At 48.8% G+C, this 24316-nt stretch overlaps 1 protein-coding gene and 1 non-coding gene across 8 annotated transcripts in view; one reads left to right on the forward strand and one right to left on the reverse strand.

The window, feature by feature from the left end:
* The window catches only part of CEP350 (centrosomal protein 350), a 158947-nt gene extending 143930 nt beyond the window's left edge, over positions 1-15017 (forward strand). For all 5 annotated transcript variants that reach the window (XM_008263851.4, XM_051858261.2, XM_008263850.4 and 2 more), the window contains 2 exons: positions 3080-3202; positions 11225-15017. In XM_008263851.4, the coding sequence (XP_008262073.3) occupies positions 3080-3202; positions 11225-11389 (288 nt within the window). In that variant the 3' untranslated portion in view covers positions 11390-15017. The remainder of the gene's footprint in view (positions 1-3079; positions 3203-11224) is intronic.
* Positions 1-22476, reverse strand: LOC127493703 (uncharacterized). 3 transcript variants are annotated; one of them, XR_007924157.2, is made up of 4 exons: positions 22315-22476; positions 22069-22168; positions 6086-21922; positions 1-5696 (listed from the first exon to the last, which is right to left on the reverse strand). It is a non-coding gene; the product is annotated as an uncharacterized protein (transcript). The 3 variants fall into 3 exon arrangements; XR_011390262.1 differs by having other exon boundaries at positions 3632-4327; positions 4440-5696; positions 6086-22168; XR_011390261.1 differs by having other exon boundaries at positions 6086-22168.
* Between the last annotated feature and the right edge of the window lie 1840 nt (positions 22477-24316).

Genomic DNA, 24316 nt, shown 5'->3' on the forward strand with positions numbered 1-24316 from the left:
TTGTAGGTTTTTTTTTTTTTCTTTTAGACTTATTTTATTTGCAAGGCAAAGTTAGAAAGAGAGAGAGGGAGAGACAGAGCTAGAGGTCTTTCATCCACTAGTTCATTCACCAGATGGCCACAATGTCTGGAGCTGGGCCAATCCGAAGCCAGGAGCCAGGAGCCAGGAGCTTTTTCCGAGTCTCCCAAGTGGGTGCAGGGGCCCAAGCACTTGGGCCATCTTTCACTGCTTTCCCAGGCCATCAGCAGGGAGCTGGACCCGAAGCAGAGCAGCCAGGACTCGAATTGGTGCCCATGGAGACTTAGCCTGCTATGCCACGGCAGCAGCCCCTCATTCTAGTTTTGTGCCTCCCTGTTGACTGGTGGTAGTGAGCATTTTTCATGTATTTGTTGGTCACTTGTATTTCTTCCTTTAAGAAACGTCTGTTGAGATCCTTTGTCTTTTTCTTACCTGGATTGCTTGTTTTTGTTATTGAATGTTTTGAGTCCCTTATATATTCTGAGTATTCATTCTTTGTCCAGCGAATAGCTTACAGCTATTATCTCCCAGCATACTGGTCGTCTCACCACTCTGCTGATTGTTTTGCCGTTCAGAAACTTCTTACTTGACATAATCCCAATTGTTTAGTTTTGCGTTTGTTGTTTGTGCTTTTAAAGTGCTATCCAAAAAAATCTTTGTCTGCAACAATGTCTTAAAGTGTTCCCCTGTGTCTTCTAGCACTTTCAGTTTTGAGTTTTACATTTTGGTCTTTGTGCTATCTCATATCTCATGTATGATAATACTCACATATGGTTAGAGCAGAGATTCGACTTCGTGTGCGGATGCATGTGTGTGATGTAGTATCTCCAGTTTTACCAGTACTAGTGACTGAAAAGACTGCCCTTCCTCCAGTGTATGTTCTTGGCCCCTTTTGTCAAAACTTCACTTGGCCTTCTGCAATTCACTGAATCCACGAGCAATGGAAGAATGATCATGAAGGGAAACCATGAATCTTGAATTTGTGTTAAAAAAAAAAAAGAACATGACTTTTAACAGTTATTTCCTACTTACATACAATTCATAATTTAATAAACAATTGGTACATATCCAGCAAGATAAATTACTGCAACTCATAGAAGTTGATGGAATTTAGAGAAAGGTATAATGTTGTAGAGGGACAAAGGAAAACATGTGACAACATGCCAGCCCTACACACTAGGTGCTACCTTTCCACCTTTGACTTTGGACGTTTCAAATAGCTAATGTGGTATTTTGGACTGTGTAAGATAATAATATGATATGTAAAAATATTTTGTTACCTTAAAGACCTTTGAAAGGATTAGGTGCCCAGAAGCTATCAGGACTTTGGATTTTGAAGTCACATGGGAAGTAGACCACTCTGCTAGTCACAGGTTTCCCTAATTCAGCAAAGGTTATCTATCCGGAGCAGGGCTTGTCAAACTTCAGTGTGCTGGGAATAGCCAGGGATCCCATGAAGATGGAGATGCCTCATTGGCACAGCGGGGTGAGGCCTGAAGTTGTGCATCTCTGCCCAGCTCCCAGCTGCTGCTGCTGCTGCTGCTGCTGTGCCCGGGACCACTCAGCTGCTAGGCTTTAGGATTGTTTCCAGAGTTATTTGATGAGAGGCAGCTTTGAACGCTCCATGCTGACAGAGCATCAACATGTGCTCATGAGATGTGCCTGTTTCAGGAGTCGACACTGGCCCGTGGACCAAATCCAGTCCCCTGTATGTTTCTAAGGCATCTTTTTGGACCATAGCCATGCCCATTTGTTTACATATTATCCATGGCCTATTTTCTGCTACAGCATGGACTTGAATAGTTGTGGCAAAAGCCAGGTGGCCCACAAAGCCTAAAATATTTAATGTGACCCTTTACATAAGAAATTTGCCAGCGCTTGGCATAGAGTCAGTAGCTTTTCAAAACTCACTGTCTGTTCCATTCCTTCCACCTTTCCATGATTGATGACTCCTCAAACGTAACGTGTGTAGGAGTCTGTGTAGGTGAGAGTGGTGGACTCTGGGGCACATTGGGAGTTCTCAGTTGATTCTCATTCATACGTGTGTCCATTTCCCCATTAAGAATGTTGTTTTTAGGCCGGCGCCGTGGCTCACTAGGCTAATCCTCCGCCTAGCGGCGCCGGCACACCGGGTTCTAGTCCCAGTCGGGGCGCCGGATTCTGTCCCGGTTGCCCCTCTTCCAGGCCAGCTCTCTGCTGTGGCCAGGGAGTGCAGTGGAGGATGGCCCAGGTGCTTGGGCCCTGCACCCCATGGGAGACCAGGAGAAGCACCTGGCTCCTGGCTCCTGTCATCAGATCAGCGCGGTGCGCCGGCCGCAGTGCGCCGGCCGCGGCAGCCATTGGAGGGTGAACCAACGGCAAAGGAAGACCTTTCTCTCTGTCTCTCTCTCTCACTGTCCACTCTGCCTGTTAAAAAAAAAAAAAAAAAAAAAAAAAGAATGTTGTTTTTAACAGAAGCAACTTAAATCCAGTGAAACATCCCAGCAGTTTTCAGGGTGCGTGCATCACTGTGGCATACGGTAGATGTTGTGCACTAATTTTAATTTTGAAGTGTCATTTTGATTTTTAAGGGTGACAGTTCAAATCATGGTACTTCAAAGTAAACCACCCCAGACAAAGGCTTATGCTTTAATCACAGCAGTATTCCCAAAGATTTCTGTGGGACTTTTCAGGCTTACAATTTTATGTTTCTTCAGTAGTTGTACCTGCTTGAAGTTAGTTATGGCGATTCTTGGGAAAAGGGAACTCTAACGAGATTTCTCTTTGCAGATTCATCAGTAAGTTTACTTTAATATACTGTGTAAAAACAAAAATTCTTTAAATGAATAAACTAAACATTTGGAAGGCAGCTCTGCTCACCACTATACCACCAACGCACACATAAACTAAACATTTGGCATGCTTTTCCCATGAAATTGCCAAGTGAAAGTCTTAAGTGGAAGAAATGTATGTGATCTTGTGTCAGAAGTATTTAGTTATTAGCCTGCCCTGTTTAGTGCCCAGCAAACACATGAATCTCAGGAACTTCGTTGTGTTTCATTTGTTCCTCTTATTTCCACAGAACTTCATAGCAACCGAAGTACTAAAGTTATTCAGTCTTAAAAAGGAGCCAAACAACAAAACAGACTGGCAGAAAATGATGAAATTTGGAAGAAAGAAGAGAGATCGAGTGGATCATATCTTGGTCAGTATGTCCAAGCACACCATTTTTATCTCGAGCATATCTTCTGAAATCAGAATGTAGATGGATTCCAAACGGAAAAAGGATATGATTGATCCTAAGTCTATAAGATTAATTTTAAAAATTTTTCTGTTTGTTTATTTAAAAAGCAGAGAGAGCAGGCTTCCCCCAAATACTCAGAGTAGCGAGGGCTGGGCCAGACCAGAGCCAGGAGCCCAGAGCTCAGTGCGCGTCTTCCACATGGATGAGAGTGGTGCACACTGACAAGCTGGAATGGAGAGGAGCCAGGAGCAAATCCAAGGACCCTGGTACAGAGTGCCAGCGTCAGCAGCAGCAGCTTAACTGCCACACCCCCACCCCGATGGTAAAGTCGTACCGCTCCCACACGCTGCATTCCTCCCTCACCCCCGTTTTGGAAATTGCCTTCTTTTATACTTGGTAAATATTTAACGTAACAGTACTTAAGAAATCAAAACTTGCATGGAAGCAGAGTTTAAGACTGTAGATTGAAAACACCGGTGTGGATTCTGGGATCAGGCTACCTGAGTTTAAATCCCTGTTCTGCCACTTACTTCGTGTGTAATCTTGGACAAGTTTACCTAACCTTTTTGTGCTTCATTTCTATCTACCAAATGAAGATGATATTAATAAGTACCCACCGGAACAGATTATTGAGGATTAAATGAGTGTTTAGATAGAGTCATACACCGATTAATGACAGGTACGTTTTATGAAATGTGTCATTAGGCAGTTTCATCACCGTAGGAACATCAGACAGTATACTTAAGCCTAGACGGTGTAAGTCAGTCATTTCACGTGGCCTCTTGATGCTGCCGAGACACGTGGGAAGCGTGAGGCGTATACAGCTCCTGCCAGAGTAACACAGCATTTTTATTGAAAGCTTTTATGTATTTTGTTTAAAGCTTGTATGTATTTATTTGAGACAGTTACAGACAGAGTGAGGGAGAAACAGAAGGGTCTTCATCTGCTGTTCACTCCCCAAATGGCCAGAGCGGCCAGAGCTGAGCTGATCTGAAGCCAGGCGCTTCTTCCAGGTCTTCCATGTGGGTGCAAGGGCCCAAGCACCTGGGCCATTTTCCACTGCTTTCCCAGGCCATTAGCAGGAAGCTTGATTGGAAGAGAAACAGCTGGATTCAAACCACTGGCGGCCATGTGAGATGCCTGCACCGCAGGCAGAGGCTTAGCCCAATCCTCCACAGCACTGGCCCCCACAGCATACTGGTTAAACAGTGAACTTCCGTTTTCTTATAAGTAGAAGAGAAATAACACTGATAAATAATGATAAAAAGTACAGTGTGTCACATACATAAGCCAGTAACATAATCTTTTTTTTTTAAAGTTTTATTTATTTATTTGAAAGTCAAAGTTACACAGAGAGAAGAGAGAGGCAGAGAGAGGTCTTCCACCTGCTGGTTCACTCCCTTGTTGGCCACAATGCCCGGAGCTGCGCTGAGCCAAAGCCAGGAGCTTCTTCCGGGTCTCTTACGCGAGTGCAGGGTCCCACGGACTTGGGCCATCTTCCACTGCTTTCCCAAGCCATAGCAGAGAACTGAATCGGAAGTGGAGCAGCTGGGACTTGAACTGGCACCCATATGGGATGCTGGCACTGCAGGCGGTGGCTTTACCCTCTATGCCACAGTGCTGGCCCCAAATTTTTTTTTTTTTTTTTTTTGCTAACACTTTTTAATTGACAAGTCATGATTGTAAACATTTGTGGCATGTGATGTTTTAAGCATACAGTCTACAATATGGAATGGTTAAGGTGACATATCCATTTTTATGGTAAGCCATTGACATTTACTGTCTTAGTTGTTTTGAAACATACTTATGAGGGGTCTTCAAAAAGTTCATGGAAATGTATATTTATGAAAACAGAACACATGGGCTTCAGTTTTTTTCTTGTACCAAAATAAACTTATCTTTCAATTCCACTTTCTGCAGACATTTTGCAGTGCTCTCCTATTATTGATTAGTCACCCTGCTATGACTCAAAATTGATTCCTCCTGTCTGTCTGAACCCTTTGGTCAGCAACTCATTTCCTTCCTCTACCTGCTCGGCCTCTGATAACCATCATTCTACTTTGCACTTCTATGATCTAATAGTATTTGTCTTTCTGTGCCTAGCTCTTTTCACTTAACACAGTATCCTCTGTGTTCATCCATGTCACAAATGACACAATTCTCTTCTTTTTTACATTGTGTAGTATTCCATTGTTTATAAATACCACATTTTCTGCATCCATTCATCCCTTGACGGACACTAGGTTGATTCCGTAGCCTGGCTGTTACAAATAAAGCTACAGTGAATATGGGAATCCAGATATCCCTTTGACATACTGATTTCAGTTCTTTTGAATATATGCCCGCAAGTGTGGTTGCTAGATCATATGGCAGTTCTGTTTTTAGAGGAACATTCATACTGTGTTGCATAATAGTTGTACTAATTACCTTCCCACCAATAGTGTATGAAGATTACCTTTTTTTTTTTTTTTTTTTTTTTTTTTTTTTTTTTTTTTTGACAGGCAGAGTGGACAGTGAGAGAGAGAGACAGAGAGAGAAAGGTCTTCCTTTTGCCGTTGGTTCACCCTCCAATGGCCGCCGCGGCCGGCGCGCTGCGGCCAGCGCACCGCGCTGATCCGATGGCAGGAGCCAGGAGCCAGGTGCTTTTCCTGGTCTCCCATGGGGTGCAGGGCCCAAGCACCTGGGCCATCCTCCACTGCACTCCCTGGCCACAGCAGAGGGCTGGCCTGGAAGAGGGGCAACCGGGACAGAATCCGGCGCCCCAACCGGGACTAGAACCCGGTGTGCCGGCGCCGCTAGGCGGAGGATTAGCCTAGTGAGCCGCGGCGCCGGCCTGAAGATTACCTTTTCTCTGCATCATTGCCAACTCTTTATCTTTCAACTTTTTGAAACAAAGCCAAAATAACAGAAATGAGGTGGTAGGTAGCTCATTGTGATTTTAATATGCATTTCCCCAGGGATTAGTGATGCTACACATTTTTTAATGTACCTATTGGCCATTTATTTGTATGTCTTTAAAGGCAGAGATACAAAGAGAGGTAGAGACAGAGAAAAATCCTCCACCCACTGATTTGACTCCCCAAATGGCTGCAACTACCAGGGCTGGGCCAGGCTGAAGCCAGGAGCCAGGAGCTTCTTTCGGGTCTCCCACATGGGTGCAGGGCCCCAGGCACTTGGGCCATCTTCCATTGCTTTCCTGGGCACATTAGCAGGCAGCTGGATACAAAGTGGAGTAGCCTAGATTCAAACCACCACCCACAAGGGATGCTGGTGCTGCAGGCTGGGGCTTTAACCCGCTGAGCCACAGAGCCGGCGCTTTTGTATGTCTTCTGAGAAATGTCTGTCTAGGTCTTCTGCCCATTTTTAAAGATTGAGTTACTGATTTTCTTGCTGGTGAGTGGTTTGAGTTCCTGACATGTTTTTCATGATGATCCCTCCCTTCACAGAGGTGTGGTTGGCAGATGTCCTCTCCCATTCTGGGGGTCTTCTCTGCACTTGGCTGTTCCCTTCACTGCGCCGAAGCTTTCTAGTTTGATGCGATACCATTTGTCTGTTTCGCTTTTGTCGACTAGGCTTTCGTAGTCATTTGTAAGAAAATAGTTATTCAAGCCTATATGATGGAGGTTTTTTTTTTTTTTTGGACAGGCAGAGTGGACAGTGAGAGAGAGACAGAGAGAAAGGTCTTCCTTTGCCGTTGGTTCACCCTCCAATGGCGGCCGGCGCACCGCGCTGATCCGATGGCAGGAGCCAGGTGCTTCTCCTGGTCTCCCATGGGGTGCAGGGCCCAAGCACTTGGGCCATCCTCCACTGCACTCCCTGGCCACAGCAGAGAGCTGGCCTGGAAGAGGGGCAACCGGGACAGAATCTGGTGCCCCAACCGGGACTAGAACCCGGTGTGCCGGCGCCGCAAGGCAGAGGATTAGCCTAGTGAGCCGCGGCGCCGGCCGAGTTTTTCCTTTCCTCATTGTGTGTTCTTGGCACCTGTGTGCGTTTATCCCTGTGCCGTCTCCTCTGTCCTGTTGGTCAGTGTGTCTGTCTCACGTCAGTGCCAGTGTGTTTATCCCTGTGCCGTCTCCACTGCCCCACTGGTTAGTGTGTCTGTCTCACGTCAATGCCAGGCTGTTTTGGCAATTGCTTTATAGTATATTTTGGAGTCAGCTGTGTTCTTTTCGCTCATGACTGTTTTAGGATACTGGGAAGTCTTTTGTAGTTCCATATGAATTTAAGGATGGTTTTTTTTCTGAGGCAAACATTTGGCCTACCAATTAAAATGCTGATTAGGGCACCTTGTCCACATCAGAGCACCTGGATTTTTTTTTAAGATTTATGTATGTATGTATGTATGTATGTATGTATTTGCATGGCAGAGACAGAGGTCTTCCATCCGCTGGTCACTCCCTAAATGGCCACAAACACTGGACCTGGGCTGATCCAAACCAGGAGCTTCTTCCAGGTCTCCTACACAGGTGCAGGGGCCCAGGGTCTTGGGCCATCTTCTGCTGCTTTCCCAGGCCATCACAGAGAGCTGGATTGGAAGAGGAGCAGCCAGGACTCGAACCAGCACCCCCTGAGTACCTACATTCGATTGCTGGTTTTGGCTCTCCTGTTTCCAGCCTCCTGCTAAATGCAGACCTGTTACTGCCACCTACATGGGAGACCCCAACTGAGTTCCCAGCTCCTGTCTTCAGCCCTCTGGGTGCTGTGGGCATTTGGGGAATGAATCAGTGGGAGGAAATAGTCTGTCTCTCAAAATAAGTTTAAGAATTGTTTTTCTATTTCTGTGAAAAATGATACTGGAATTTTAGAGACAGAGAGAAAGGTCTTCCTTCCGTTGGTTCATTCCCCAAATGCCCACTCTGTGCTGATCCAAAGCCAGGAGCCAGGTGCTTCCTCCTGGTCTCCCATGCGGGTGCAGGGCCCAAGCACTTGGGCCATCCTCCACTGCACTCCCTGGCCACAGCAGAGAGCTGGACTAGAAGAGGAGCAATCAAGACTAGAACCCGGCGCCCATATGGGATGCCGGTGCCACAGGCAGAAGATTAGCCAAGCGAGCCATGGTGCCAGCCCCTGATACTGGAATTTTTGATAGGGATGGTACCGCATTTTCAGATCACTTTGAGAACTGGATATTTTCACAGTATGAACACAAATACCTTCCCATTTATTTGTTTTCTTCCATTTCTGTCATCAGTGCTTTCTAGTTTTCAGCATTCAGGTCTTTTGCCTCCTTTAAATTTACATCTAAATATTTTTCTGTTGTGGCTGTGGTAAATGGGATTGTTTTCTTCATTTTTTTTTGAGTAGTTCATTATTATTATTATTATTATTATTATGAAGAAACACTGCTGGTGTTTGCATATTGATTTTTGTGTCCTGCAGCTTTATTCAACTTGTTTTGTAGTTCCAACACCTTTTTGTTGGACACTTATAGGATTTTCTATGTGTAAGGTCGAATCATCAAATATGACAGCCTACAGTTTCACTTCTTTCCTACTAGGATGACTTTTACTTCCTTTCTGATTGTTCTGGCTGGAATTTCTAGTACTATGGTGGAAAGCAGGGGCAGGAGCAAGCATATCTTAGAAGAAAAGGTAGGGGCCGGCGCTGTGGTTCTAGTCCCAGCTGCTCCACTTCCAATCCAGCTCTCTGCGATGGCCTGGGAAGGCAGTAAAAGATGGCCCAAGTCCTTGGGCCCCTGCGCCTGCGTGGGAGGCCCAGAGGAAGCTCCTGGCTCCTGGCTTCGGATTGGCGTAGTTCTAGCCATTGTGGCCAATTGGGGAGTGAACCAACGGATGGAAGACCTCTTTCTCTCTCTCTCTCTGCCTCTCCTCTCTCTGTGTAACTCTGACTTTCAAGTAAAAAATAAATCTTTTAAAAAAATAAAAAGGTGTCAACTTTTCACCATTGAAAATGACGTTTATCATAGATGGCTTTCATTATGTTGAGGTACATTCCCTCTGTATCTACTCTGTTGACAGTTTTTTTTTTTTTTTAAGATATTTTATTTATTTGAAAGGCGGAGTTACAGAGAGGCAGAGAGAGAGAGAGAAATATCTCCCATCTGCTGATTCACTGCTCAAATGGCCACAATGGCCAAGACCTTCCAGCTCCCCACATGGGTGCAGGGCCCAAGCACTTGGACTGTCTTCCCCTGCTTTCCCAGGCACATTAGCAGGGAGCTGGATTGGAAGTGGAGCAGCCAGGACTCTTAACTGGCACCCATATGGGATGCCGGCACCACAGGTGGCAGCTTTGCCACAATGCCAGGCCCTGTTGACAGTTTTTATCATGAAAAGGTGTTGAGTTTTGTCAAATACTTTGTCTGCATTTATTAATCTGATTATATGATTTTTATCCTTCATTTTGTTAATGTAGCTGTGTACTTGTGTATGTTGACGCATCCTTGTGTTTCAGGGATAAATCCCACTTTGATTGTGGTGAATGATCCTTTTATCAACCTGATTCTTTTCTTTTCTTTTTTAAGATTTATTTATTTATTTGAAAGTCAGAGTTACACAGAGGGAGAGGAGAGGCAGAGAGAGAGATAGGTCTTCCATCCCCTGGTTCACTCCCCAAATGGCCACAATGGCCGGAGCTGCGCCAATCCGAAGCCAAGAGCCAGGAGCTTCTTCTGGGCCTCTCACACGGGTGCAGGGGCCCAAGGACCTGGGCCATCTTCTACTGCCTTCCCAGGCCATAGCAGAGAGCTGGAGCAGAAGTGGGGCAGCCAGGACTCAAACTGGTACCCATATAGGATGCCAGCACTACGGGTGGCGGTTTTACTGCTACGCCACAGTGCCGGCCCCCAAACTGATTCTTAATTGCCGTTTGAAACCCCTGTAACATGATAAATCATTACAACAGACATTTCATGATAAACAGCTGCTCCTTCCAAATGCATTTTTTAGCAGCTGCTGGGGCTGGGAAGGTCCCTAATCAGTCTAGCTCTACGTGTGTCTTTAAAGGATTATTCGAGCAAAACACAAAGAATGGTGCTTGGGACATAAACCCCTCTATCAGCCGAAAAAGAGGAGATCTCTTTCAACTCTCCTTTTTCATTCACCATCCCTTGGTCCCACACAAAAGCGTTGATTAATTACTAGCTAAGAATTTGAGCTGTTTTTAGCAGTGCAGTCTCAAAGAGAATAAGAACAAGTAATTAGATCAAGTATTTGTATGTCCTTTATGTATGGTGACTGGAGGATCTCCCTACTCAAGATAGAATCTCAAATAGCAAATTTTATAGTGAAAGCATCCAGCTCATGATCCAATCTCCGCTACAGCCTGTGATCTGAGATTCAGCAGCTCCGGAGTTTCTGCTTCTCATTGATAAGCCTTCCTCATAGTTAGCCTGAGTTGGCTTTTGTGAGCAATTACAGCTTACGCTACAGCTTCGGGGCTTTATTTAACAACTGTGAGGCTGTGTACACCTGTTCCCTGGAGTCTTCTCTCCCTGGTAGCCGTAGGTGCACTAAAGGCGGTGTTGTCACCACACCAATTACCCTCTTTCACTGGCTGTTTCCTCGGGCTATGTACCATGCTGCAAAGTCTGCAAATAGAATTTCCTAGGTTTTGTGTCACAGGGATTGTGTGTGTGTGTGCGTGCGTGTGTATGTGTATGTTAAGGATTTATTTTATTTATTTGAAAGGCATAGTTACAGAGAGAGGGAGGGGAGAGAGGGGAAGAAAAAAAAAAAGAGAGGGAATCCTCCATCTGCTGTTTCACTTCCCAAATGGCTGTAACGGCCAGGGCTGGGCCAGGCTGGAGCCGGGAGCCCAGAGCTTCCTCCAGGTCTCCCACATGCGTGCAGGGGCCCACGCACTGGGGCCATCTTCTGCTGCCCTCCCGTGTGCATTAGCAGAAGCTGGACTGGAACCGGCACCCAGGCAGGATGCCGGCACCGCAGGCGGAGACTGAACGCACTACGCCTCAACGCCGGCCCAGGATGGGCATTTTCTAACTTGCTGCCTTCTCGATTCTAGGTCCAGGAGCTGCATGAGGAAGAGGCACAGTGGGTGAACTACGATGAGGATGAGCTGTGTGTGAAGATGCAGCTGGCTGATGGGATCTTTGAAACCTTGATCAAAGATACTATCGATGTGCTGAATCACATCAGTGAGAAACAGGGGCGAATGCTGCTTGTGTGACATCTTGCAAATAAATCGAACACTGAGTGCTAACGTGAGTCCCGGGCCTTTCTGCCTCCTGATACCCCACCTCCATCCTAGCAAGAGTGCTTCCGGACCTTGTACCTGTCCCTGAGGACTACTGGCTTGGCGTTCACGGGACAGTGCGGTGGAGCAGGTAGTGCAGCCTTTGCCTTTAGAGACTGTCCACTGCACTGGTTGGTTCTTTCTAGTGGGCAGGGTCGCACGCCTGGTGTGGAGGTGCAGTGTAGTCCTACGCCTCTCGTTGGCACCCGTCCCAGGTCTCCAACGAGGGCTGACGCCCTGTGTGCTGACGCTAGAGGATCACTTGAGTCTGAAGCCAGGCCAGAGAGACGCGTGGATAAATGCATCTTAGAATCCTGGTCTCTACCATGGAAGTGCTAAATGGACATAGAGGTTTTAAACAGTATTAAACCCTTAATCACTTCTAAAATAGGCAAGTTCAATAATGGGTGCCTATTTCCCATTCTGGAGTTTATTTCTTTTCTTTCTGAAGAGCATTTTCTCATTATTACGGATGAGCAGCACCAAGTGGACTGAGACATTAACGGAAACAAGCGGCAGCCTTGCTCTCTGAGCGCCAGCTAAGGACTTCTCAAGCCTTTGTGCCGTGTTTCGTTTCCTCTGGGCACGGAATCAGGAATGCCCCCACGGAGACTGGCTCCAGGACGGTGGCAGGGCTGGCTCTCCTCACCCAGCGTCGCACCCCTGCACTTTCCCGACTCGTGCTGAGCCTCTGCCAGCTGCCCCACAATCACAGCTACTCAGGACCATCTCAGGCATCCAGGCATGGCAAAAGTGGAAGTAATTCATTTTGGCCTTCAAACCTTCAATTCCCATCTCTCCCCGAGAAGTCAGAGATGCTGTTACTTGAATGATTTAGGAAACGCGTGTGTGCACCAAAGACAAAAAGATATTGTCTATTGTTTGTTGTGCTTGTTTTGCGCTATGGAACCTTATTTTAATTTATTTTAAGGTAAATTATTAAGCTGAAAATGTGTGTCGCTATTCAGAAGTGAAAGATTCTTCTTGTAATAGTGAAATTTCTGTCTTGAAACTTCTATGGTTCATAGTCTTTGCACAGGAAACCTACAGTTCTAACAAACCCGTACACATCTCGAAGAAGTCCGTTGCATTCAGTGAAAAGGAGATGCGAATTCCAAGAGCACCTGCGGCAGCAGGTATGGTATAACAGGATTTAAGAGACTTACAATTTGATGCCTCTCTTGCAGATTTGCTTTCACAACTATTACCTGTATCTGAAAAAAATATCTAAGACTCCAGCTGCTACATTAGAGCATGAAGATGCTCTCCCAGGACCTCAGCACGCTGCCTTCCTGACGGTTTCCCCTGTCAGTCCTTTCTCTCTTCACGGAGTCTAGAAGAATGTGGATAATCTTAGGCGTGAATGCAAATGCCTTAATACTGGCGGTCCTGACTAGAAGCATGATACAAGACATCCACTGGACGCGTATTTCCAAACACCCTGGAATGCTACAGCTTGGAGACGTGGTAGACAGACCCCAAAGACGGGGTCACCTCCAGTGCGCACACTTCGTTTCTGCCATCTTCCCTCCAGACTTGCCTTTGCCTCTCAAATGTCTCACTATGCACACCTCCATCCCTCTTTGATTTCATCTTGTCATTATGAGACACTTACTGAAGTAATCATTGGAATATTTGCATTTTGCACAGTGACTGGTGTGATAGCTCTTGACTAGTACGGAAAGCACTGACATGTTGTGACTGGGTCTCGGGAGACGCTGATTAGTGTGTTACCAGCATTTCTTCTGGGCTTTTCACGTTGCGCAGTAGTCTTGTAGCCATAAAAAGCAAGTTGACTGAGAGAAGCGAAGTTTCCTTAGGGTTGTTGACCAGTAGTATGGAAATACCGTTTTCACGTGGCCGAGGAGAAGCAAAGGCCTTGTGTTCCATTTGGTATTTGGAACACAGGAAAACATCTTGTCTACATGCTTTCGCCATTAGTAGGACCACACTGTCCTTGTGATACTGAAACTTTACAGCTGCTGTAAATTTTTTATACATTAATAACAAAATACTACAACAGGAACATGGGTTGTTTTTCTACGTCTTCATTATTTGGACCTAAAGTCAATTTTTAATTTTAAACAAGTTCATGACGTGATTCCAGAAAAGGAAAAAACAGAACGATATTAAGTGCGTGGAATCAGCAGTGTGGAGTTAGAGCTCCCCTGAGCAGTGCTGCCAGGGCGTGGCCGCGGCCGCCCTGGCCCACCCCTGCTGCCATTACTGCTGAGACGCGAAACCAGGCTGCCTCTTGGCTAGAAATGATTATCCGTACTTTGGAAGCAAATCAACGAAAGAATCGATAGATTTTATTATTGTAACTATTTGGATCTAATTGAAGTGGATCTACTGTTAGGATTAGGAATGACACATGTTCCTTAGTGGGATCTTTTTAATCAAGCTCTGCCTCTTACCCGAGAACCCGACGGTTCCCTTTTCTGATCTTTGTTTCTCCTCCCCACACCCCCACCCTCTTTCAGTCTGTCTTCGTAATTCCTCTAAGAAGATCTTTGCATCAGCAGTAATACCTTTTAGAATAGCACTATCAGAATTTAGTAGTAAACCAACGTATAGACTTCAGAGTCCTTTCTGAGTCCAAAACAGTTTGTGCTGTCCAGGGTGCTTAACTCTGGGTTCAGTAAGTACAGGGTATAGATTCCCTCTTCAGGTCTAAACAGGAATTTTTACTCTAGGGAAAGTGGGGCGAGCTCAGCAGTAGTTAATACGGAAGGTAATTGGTTTTTCTTTTACCTGAAAGAAAAGAGAATTCCTCCTGTGACTGCAGCTCTCTGAGAAAGTACCTTTCAGAAGAGATTTCATCGCTCATAAGAGTGTTGTGGCCTATTGATAAAAACAATTTTGTTCACTTTCTTGTCTTGAAAAAAAGTGGCCTTAGCTTTTTGCAATACTTGAATAAAGTGTGTACTCGCAAAGGAATTTCTGTAGCACAGCATCAGAGACTCATAACTTTTCTGCAAGAAATTCAGACTTACATCTTCCTTTTACTACCTTAACAATACTAGTGAATAACACATTAACTCAAAGAGCAAATGATAGCAACTACAATGATGTTTAATGCAAATTGTAGGGATTACATGTTTACAAATCATCTTAAACTGGTTGTGCAGCAATTCAATAAAATATCTTTGTATTATAAAAATGTGAAGAAACAATTGTAAACTGATGTAAAGGAGGTTCTGTCATTTTAATTAACCTGTGTGTGACAGCTTTTCCTTTTGGACTTTGCAAAGCCTTCTTGGTAACACATTGCAAAGCGTTCTCTGGGGGGCCTGGCCTCCTCGCGTGTACTGTACTGTGCAGACATGAAAAAACAAACCCGTTTACTGTGTGCGTGTAAATAGCCTGGGCATCAGGCCGTTTTCAGCCAACAGTCACACCCAGTGCAGCCATGCACAGCAGACTCAAGGGTGTGGCGTGTAAGTATGATCTGTAAAATAACCGGGATGCATCCCCATGTACACCTGTGTACATAGATTTGTTAACTAAAATGTACTTTAAGAAAGGGTAAAATCTGTAAATAAACTGATTTATAAATTAACTTCATGTCGGATGTTCATTTCCCCCCTCTTGAGCCAACTTCAGAAAGTGCCTGCCTGGGAAATGCGCGTTTTCCTGATCGCTTGTTAGGTCGCGGGGCACTTACGTCTGGGCGGGAGAATAAGGTGAGCTGTGCGTGGGAGCTGTTGACCCTGGATGGACACCATCAGCCACACCTTTGAGCAGCTGGGCTCTGACAGGCCGTCATGCCTTCATTCGTTGGCTCAACAGCTGGTCCTTGAGCCCCAAGTGCTCTGGGCACCGTGCAGAGGAGAGAGCAAAGAAAGAGACCTGGTCCCCAGCATGGCGCTTCATGTTTACTGAAAGAGGCGTCCAAAACCGATGCATGGCAACTGTAGCACATGAATGCATGGCCGATGTAGCACCCAGGACAGGCGTCGGGGTGTATTCAGAAAAGGACCTCACACGGGTCGCGGTGAGTCGGGAGGCGTCCAGAGACAGCTCTGGGCTGGACACTGATGGGCTTCTCGCTAATTCACGACACGTGTCACTCCTCACTAATGACCAGAGCCTTGATCAGTCTTGCAAGGCAGCACACAGCAAAGTCACACACGACTGAGCAAGCTACAAAGGAGAGAAGAGAGTATCCCGTGTCTCCAGACACAGAGGAGAAGAGGAGGATCCCAAGGATGGACGTGTATGGCGCTCAGGGTAATGAACAGTCCCGGCCCAACAGACGAGAAGTACCCAGCTCCTCCTGAGTTCCTCACGACCGTCTCTCACCTCCAGCCCCTTACAGAACCATGAGCGTGAAAGAAATCCTCAGAGAAAGACTGACGCCAAATTTCCGCAGATTCTAAAAAATCCTTCGACTCCTAAGACTGGTCTGTGAGTGCACACCGTGTGCCAGCTGCCCCGGTGGTGCTGTGGACACAGAGCAACCACAGAACCTTGGGGAAAATGCCGGGAACCTGCGGCCTTGAATCAAAATCGAAGGAAATGGTGAGAAGCACAATGGTGAGTTGCAAAGCCAGCACAGAGGAGAAACCAGCAAGATTGGAAGCTGCAGCGCTGGCTGCCACAGAAAATGGTGAGAGGCAGTGTGCTGCCCGTCACTGGGTGGCTGCGCTGTACTGCCAAGGCCAAGGTGGGCAGGCGTGACCTGAGGTTGCTGAGAAGGCGGCGTCCACGCAGAGCAAGGGGAGAGTCTGGGGGGAGGGGAGGGGACGGGAGGCCCATCTTATGCCGAGAGAACATGTCCATTGTTCTGTTGCTGGGGCTGTGAGTGGGCGCCTTGGTAAGACTGGAATCTCTTCACATATCTGGACAGATGGCAAAGGGCTTTCTTTTTTTAAAAAACAGCACAGGTGGTCTCTGTGTATGGCCCACTGGAGTTCCTGGCCTTGACCTGGCTCAGCTCTGGCCATTTAGGGAGGAAACCAGTAGATAGATCTCTCTCTCTCTTTCTCCTTCTCTCTCTCCTCTCCTCTCCTCTCATTCTTTCAAATAAATACACCTTTAAAAAAAAATCACTCCAGCTGTTGACACAGTATAGCATCCATGAAACAAGAGTAGGGTGATCTGAAAGAGGAAGGAGAGGGGCCAGCACTGTGGCTCAGCGGGTTAACGCCCTGGCCTGAAGAGCCCGTATCCCATATGGGCGCCGGTTCTAGTCCCAGCTGCTCCACTTCCAGTCCAGCTCTCTGCTGTGGCCTGGGGAAGCAGCGGAGGATGGCCCAAGTGCTCGGGCCCCTGCACCCATGTGGGAGACCCGGAAGAATCTCCCGGCTCCTGGCTTCAGATTGGCACAGCTCCAGCTGTTGCAGCCATCTGGGGAGTGAACCAGCAGATGGAAAACCTCTCTCTCTCTCTCTCTCTGCCTCTCCTTCTCTCTGTACCTCTCTCTGTCTTTCAAATAAATCTTTGAAAAAGAAAAGGAAGGAGAGAAAGGCTCTTGACCACTGAAAGCGTGGTAGCCGGAAGTTAAAATTCAACAGAGTCGGGACGTAAGTTGAGGAAACCTCTTAGGAAGTAAAGCAAAAAGATCAAAACAGAAGAGAAGCGGTGAACTTAGAACCAATCCAGGAAATCCAACCTCCAATTAATTGGGTATCTGACAAGAGGCAATTATACCAAGGAGAACATTCCAGAATGTAAACAGGTGAGTGCCCAGGCCAATGAATGAAAATAAACCACACGAAGGCACATCGGTGGATAACACAGCCATCCCAGCCATTCTAAAGAGAAACATAAGAGATCACGAAGAAGGGAATAAGCGGTATCATTCATTCTTGAACAGCAACACTGAAGACCTTGGAAACAGAGCAACAGGGGCCGGCCCTGTGGCACAGTGGGTTAAAGCCCCAGCCTGAGGCCCTGACATCCCACATGGGCGCCGGTTCTTGTCCCGGCTGCTCCACTTCCGATCCAGCTCTCTGCTATGGCCTGGAAAGCAGTGGAGGATGGCCCAAGTCCTTGGGTCCTTGCACTCACGTGGGAGACCCAGAAGAAGCTCCTGGCTCCTGGCTTCGGATCAGCGCAGCTCTGGCTGTTGCGGGCAATTGGGGAGTGAACCAGCAGATGGAAGACCTCTCTCTCTCTCTCTCTGCTTCTGCCTCTCTCTGTGTAACTCTAACTTTCAAATAAATAAATAAATCTTAAAAAAAAAAAGGCAACATTTTCAGCTTTCAAGCCTATCCTTGACTGATGTGAAGATAAAATACGGTGTTTTCTGAGATGTGAAGTCCTCACTTGCCATTCTCAGAGACATCAGCCACGACAAAGACTTGGGATCCAACACGGGGACTCCAACCCAGGAAAAGCATGCGAGACCCCCAGGATGGCAGCTACTCCCACTCCCCTCCAGCTTGGCTGGAGGCACAGTCATGGTCACAGGTGAACACTGGCCACTGTGATGTCACTGCCCTGGGGGGCTGAGCTAAGGCTGTGTCCTCCCTGTTGTCTTATGAGTCAACTCAGCCACACTGTGACGCCCAGGTATGTGGTCAAACGCCAGGCTAGAGGTCCCATCAAGAAGCCTCTAGGGAGGTGAAGACTTTGAGGGGCCGGTGCCGCCGCTCATTAGGCTAATCCTCCGCCTTGCGGCACCAGCACCCCGGGTTCTAGTCCCGGTCGGGGCACCGGGTTCTGTCCCAGTTGCCCCTCTTCCAGTCCAGCTCTCTGCTGTGGCCCAGGAGTGCAGTGGAGGATGGCCCAAGTGCTTGGGCCTTGCACCCGCATGTGGGAGACCAGGAGAAGTACCTGGCTCCCGGCTTTGGATCAGCGTGGTGCGCCGGCCGCAGCGGCCATTGGAGGGTGAACCAACGGCAAAGGAAGACCTTTCTCTCTCTCTCTCTTTCTCTCACTGTCCACTCTGCCTGTCAAAAAAAAAAAAAAAAAAAAAAAAAAGACTTTGAGTGAAGCAGATCCCCTTCCCAGTGGGGTGGGCTTCCTCCAGCCGGATGGAGGCCAGGAGGACCAGCGCCTCGGTGCCGCCTGCAGCCTGTGCTGCCAGTCTCAGCCTTGCCGGTGCTGGCATCTTAAAATCACGCTCCGCCTCCGCTCACATATACGCGAGCATCTTTGGAAGTTTATGGAAAACGTGAATTCTGGAAAACCTATGCCTAGATTTCAAATATTTTGTGGACTAAAATAAGCTTATCTTTAAAAAAGTTTTTTTTTTTATGTGAAAGGTGAAGTTACAGAGAAAGGGAGAAAGAGAGAGAGAGAGAGAGAGAGGTCTTCCATCTGCTGGTTCACTCCCCAATTGGCCGCAATGGCTAGAGCTGGGCTGATTAGAAGCCAGGAGCCAGGAGCTTCTTCTGGGTCTCCCACGTGGGTGCAGGGGCCCAAGCACTTGGGCCATCTTCCACTGCTTTCCCAGGCCACAGCAGAGCTGGATCGGAAGTGGAACAGCCGGGACAAGAACCGGCGCCCATATGGGATGCCAGCACGGCAGGTGGAGGCCTAGTCTACTATATTACAGTGTCAGATCCTAAACTTATATTTTTAAAAAATGTTGTGGGTTAACGCCCTGGCCTGAAGCGCCAGTATCCCATATGGGCACTGGTTGGAGTCCTGGCTGCTCCACTTCCGATCCAGCTCTCTGCTGTGGCCTGGGAAAGCAGTGGAGGATGGCCCAAGTGCTTGGGCCCGTGCACCCATGTGGGAGACCGGGAAGAAGCTCCAGCCATTGCAGCCAACTTGGGAGTGAACCAGCGGATGGAAGACCTCTCTCTTTCTCTCTCTCTGCCTCTCCTCTCTCTGTGTAACTCAAATAAATAAATATTTTTTAAAAAATGTTGATTTATTTGAAAGACAGGGGGACAGGGTGCGCTCACCTGCTGGTTTGCTCTCCAAATGCCCAGGCAGGCAGGTCTGGGCCAGGGCTGAAACTAGAAGCCGGGAACTCCATCCAGGTCTCCCGTGTGAGTGACAGGAGCCCAGTGACGTCAGCCATCACCCAGCTGCCTCCCGGGGTCTAGGCTAAACGCCTGCCCCTACACCTTTTTTTTTTTTTTTTTTTTTTTAAGATTTATTTATTTGAAAGGCAGAGTTAGAGACAGAGAGGTCTTCCATCTGCCGGTTCACTCCCAAATGGCCACAATGGCCGGGGCTGGGGCAGGTGTAAGTCGGGAGCCAGGAGCTTCTTCCGGGTCTCCCACGTGGGTGTAGGGGCCCAAGCACTGGGGCCATCTTCTGCTTTCCCAGGCACACCAGCAGGGAGCTGAACTGGAACTGGAGCAGCTGGGACTCGAACCAGTGCAGTGATGGGACACCAGCGTGGCAGGCAGCAGCTAAAACTGCTGGCCTAGACTTCTCTAGGACACAGCGCTGGCCCCTAGACTTCTAATTCCATTTTCCATGAACTACACACACACACACACGTATGTATACACATGCATTTCCCAATGGTTCTGTCGGGAACCTTGAGTCCTACAGGAAGCCAGCAGCTCACGTCTGCACCCAGTGACTCCAGAGACAGTGTATTCTTCTGAATTCAGAAGTAAGCCCTAGGACAGCGATGCTGCAATGAAACAGTTAAGTGTGGTGCCCCTGGCAAGGGGAGATGGAAGGAGAGGGCAGAGGCGTGTGTCCTTAGTTGCACAGACTTTTCTGCCGTGTGCCAGTTCCCGGATGGTGATTCGTACTCCCTCTCCCACAGAGCAGAGCGCTGGGACCAGAGCGTCTGCAGCCCGTTTTCACCGACGTTCCTGCTAAGTGCTGCAGGAGGCACAGTCAGGTAGAACGACACTCTCCTTCTGACAGCCTAAAAACTCCCTACACTGTCCTCTGCTGCAATTCAGAAGTTAAAAGTGAGCTGAGGCTCTTCGAGCTAAATATTTTTAACGCCAAGAATCAGATTAACTAAAAAGCTTCACTTTCATATGTAATGTAAGTGGTGTGCCTCAGATCCACCCATATGAGCATCCCATATGAGCACTGGTTCGAGTCCCGGCTGCTCCACTACCGATCCAGCTCCCTGCTAATGGCCTGGGAAGGCAGGAGAAGATGCCCAAGTGCTTAGGCCCCTGCACCCACGTGGGAGACCCGGATGCAGCTCCAGCCTCCTGGCTTCGAACTGGCTCAGCCCTGACTGTTGTAGCCATTCGGGGCATGAACCAGTGAATGAAAGGTCTTTCTCTGTCACTTTGCCTTTGAATAAATAAGCAAGTCTTCTTAAAAATAAAGATGTGCTTCCAATGGTGGGCGGATGGTATGGAAAAAGAATTGTCACGGCGTGTCACTAGTGACGTGTGTGCGCCAGCCTCTGTCACAGAGGCCACAGTTTCCTACCTGGGCCCTGGAACGACGTCCTATTAAAATGTGCTTTGTTGTCATGATACCGGCAGCTTGCTTAAGTGGATGCTACGTTCCCTTGAACAACAATACCAATGAGAAATGTATTTTCACGTGCCCTGTTTTCCCACCTTGAGATGCATGACCAGATCCCCAGGCAATACAGCGCCCATCAACAAACGGTGAGACCGAAACAGATCACGGGCGAGGCCAGGGACTACGTGCTAGTGGCACAGCGGTTTCAGACCCAGCAGGGTCACCTCCATTCTCTCTCTGGCCTATTTCACTAAATGTGTGATAGGTTTTTCAAACAGGAACCGCGGAACCACTCCAGTTGCAAACATTGCAGCACGAGGCGGCACGCGCGCGATGACCCATTCCTAAGTACAGTCAAAATGTTTTCTTAAATAATGATCATCTGCATGGCCTCCTCGCTGGGCTGGGAACGCTCCTGTGAGACAGACAGCTCAAACAATGACGCGAGCCACATGGAATCTGAGCTCCAAATCCCTCCTGCAGGCCCCCGAGTTGGACAAGTCCCTGCCCCCAGGAGTCCCAGGGAACTGCCCGCAATTCCTGCTTCCGGCTGTAGTGTTAATTCCACTTCCGGGAAATCCACTTTGCAAAGTGTGCATGACAAGGGGGTTGTCTTGGGAAGTGTTTGTGTTATTTTCATTATTTTAGGCGAGCGGAGGATCAGCTGGCTTTGGATAAAGCGAAACCGTTGAAGAGTTTTCTCAGTGAATGGAAGGAAAGAGGCTCATTTCTGGTGTCTCCATCTTTGCTAATAAAAAAGAGCTGAGGCTCTCCACGTGTGACACAACCACGAGGAAAAGCAGGTTCTAACGAGGAGGGACTCAAACAACAAAAACACTGACAAGCAATCATGCACGACAAAGACACAGGATCGCAGTAGACGGTTCTTAGAAGAAGAAATACAAATGACCAACAGATGCGTGAAGAAACGCTCACTGTCCCTAGTCAACGGGGAGATACAGAACTACTGTGAGGGGCCGCGCCCCGGGCGTAGTGGGTTAAGTCTCCATGGGCACCGGTTCAAGTCCCAGCTGCTCTGCTTCTGATCCAGCTCCCTGCTGTGGCCTGGGAAAGCAGTAGAAGATGGCCCAAGTCCTTGGGCCCCTGCACCTGCGTGGGAGACCCGGAAGAAGCTCCTGGCTCCTGGCTTCAGATCAGCTCAGCTCCGGCTGTTCCGTGAACCATCGGATGGAAGACCTCTGTGTCTGTAACTCTACCTCTCAAATAAATAAATAAGTATCTTTTAAAACACTTACCCCTTCTTCACATCGTCATCAGCACCTGTTACTTCCAGAAAATGAGCACGTGTGGAGAAAGTGTTTGATGCCGGGCTGGGGGAGGAGGAGGTATTCTGTCCTAAAAGGAAAAAGGCAAAGAAATCATCCTTCTCATGTAACACCATCTGTAGACGTCGCTGGCAGCGCCGCGTGGCCCAGGGCCCTCCCTCCCCAAGTGGCCAGGGCCACTGAGACGGCTAGAAGAAGCGGGCATCCTGGAGGCACCGGGTAGCCGGCGGTTGTTGGGGCTTCCCAGGAAGCCAGCGCTTTGTCCTCCCTGACTGGGGATGGGGTGTGGTGTTACAAGAGGGAGATACCACCACCAGGCAGCAGCCCCCGGGGGCTGGGTGTGTGGGACCGCAGTCATCAACCGCCCTGAGAGCTGGGGTCACGCGCCAGGACGCCCACGCGTGAGCAGCGTGGCAGGACCCCTGAGCCCGGGAGGTAACACCTGAGCCAGGTGTGGAAAGATCCGAGGGAGAAGCCGGGGCGGGGCGCCAGCGCACAGGCCGGTGAGGAGACAAGGTCCGGGGGCGGCCTCAGCGGGCTGGGCTCGGGGGAAGCAGCAGCTCCGAGGGGGTCTGGTGGCCGCCTGGGATTTAGCGGAGCCTCGGGGTCTCCCCTGGCAGGGCTGTGGGCAGGCGCGCAGCAGTGCAGGCGTCATCGTCCCCCCCTAGTGCCCCGAGCGGCGTCATTCATTCATTGGTTTGGTGAGCGTGGTGATGGAGCCGGGTCTTGAGGGGACATTTCCCGCTCGCATAGTGGGGCCAGAAAATTCTCTCTTCCCTCCTGCGCCTGGATGGCTCCCTCTCAAACCGCCCAACTGCTCTTCAGACACGCCAGCAAAAAGAAAACAGTAGAGGGCGCTCCTGAGCAGGCTATGCTGCGCGCTCTGAGTCTATCAATCATTCCATTTGATCCTCTCAACCTTAGAAGATGAGCCCCGCTTTACAGGCCAGGAAACTGAGGCTTGAAAGGTTCAGGACCTCGCACTCCCTGGACCCACCCGGGCCTGTCTGACCCCCCAGGTAGCCTTCTGTCCTCTGTCTACTCGGGTCCCTGTCCCTTCTCTCCTTCTCCCTCCCACTTGTTCAGAACAGAACGGAGCCCCTAGCACAGGCTCCACTTCCAATTTCAGCTTCCTGCTAACATGCACCCTTGGGCGCAGCAGTAATGACTCAAGCACGTAGGTCCCTGTCACCCTTACAGGAGACCCGGATTGAGTTCCCGGCTCCCAGGGTCGGTCTGGTCCAGCCCTGGCATCATGGGCATTTGCAGAGTGGACCAATGGGTGGAAGAAGATCTCAGTCTGTCTCACCATCTTTCTAATACATGAAATTAATTTTCAATGTCAGTGTGGTGGCACTCTTTCCTCCAGCCTCTGGCCTGGCCCCCGTGGGGTGGTTGAGAAAGGACAAGCAGCATCGGTGAGCCTGTGCAGCTCTGGTTTCACTCAAAGCACACATCACCCTGGGAAGCAGGTACCATTAGTGCATCTGTCAACACGAGATGACTAAGGAGGGCCCAGCCGCGTCAGCTAGGACAGGTGGAGCTGGATGAGGGCTGTGCATTGTGTCTGTCTACGGATTCCCGCCAGCATGGGACCTGCTTAGATCCTGAAGCTGTTCTGTTCTGCTGAGAACAGGCCTCTGAAGCCGACTTCCAGGTATTAGAGCAGAGAGAGTGGCTGTCAGAGAGAGAGAGAGAGAGAGAGAGAGAGAGAGAGAGAGTCCATCTGCTGATTCACTCACTCCCCAAGTGGCCACAAGGGCCAGAGCTGGGCCAGGCCAAAGCCAGGAGCCGGGGGCTTCTTCCAGCTCTCCCATGTGGGTGCAGCGGCCCAAGTACTTGAGCCATCTTCTGCTGCTTTCCCAGGTGCATTAGCGGGGAGCTGGATCAGAAGTGGAGCAGCGGGGACTTGAACCTGTGCCCATATGGGAAGCCGGCAATGCAGGCAGTGGCTTTAACTGCTATGCCCCAGCGCCGGCCCTGGAGCCGGCACCTTGACCAGCCCCTCAGAGAGCCTCTGTGCCCAGGGTTTTGTCCGCAAGGGCTCAGTCCCACCGCGTGAACTCAGACCCCAGGATCCGCCCAGCCAGGACCGAGCCCAGAGGCCAGCTTTGACATCTGGCTCTGTAGGAATCCCTCGTGCCTTCCTCTGCAGCCCCACCTGTGCTGACGTGGCCACACTCAAGCTGGCTTTCGAAATGAGGGGGAAGGCAGCCTT

This window comes from Oryctolagus cuniculus, chromosome 7 (genome assembly GCF_964237555.1).
Source record: "Oryctolagus cuniculus chromosome 7, mOryCun1.1, whole genome shotgun sequence".
NCBI classification, from domain to species: Eukaryota; Metazoa; Chordata; class Mammalia; order Lagomorpha; family Leporidae; genus Oryctolagus; species Oryctolagus cuniculus.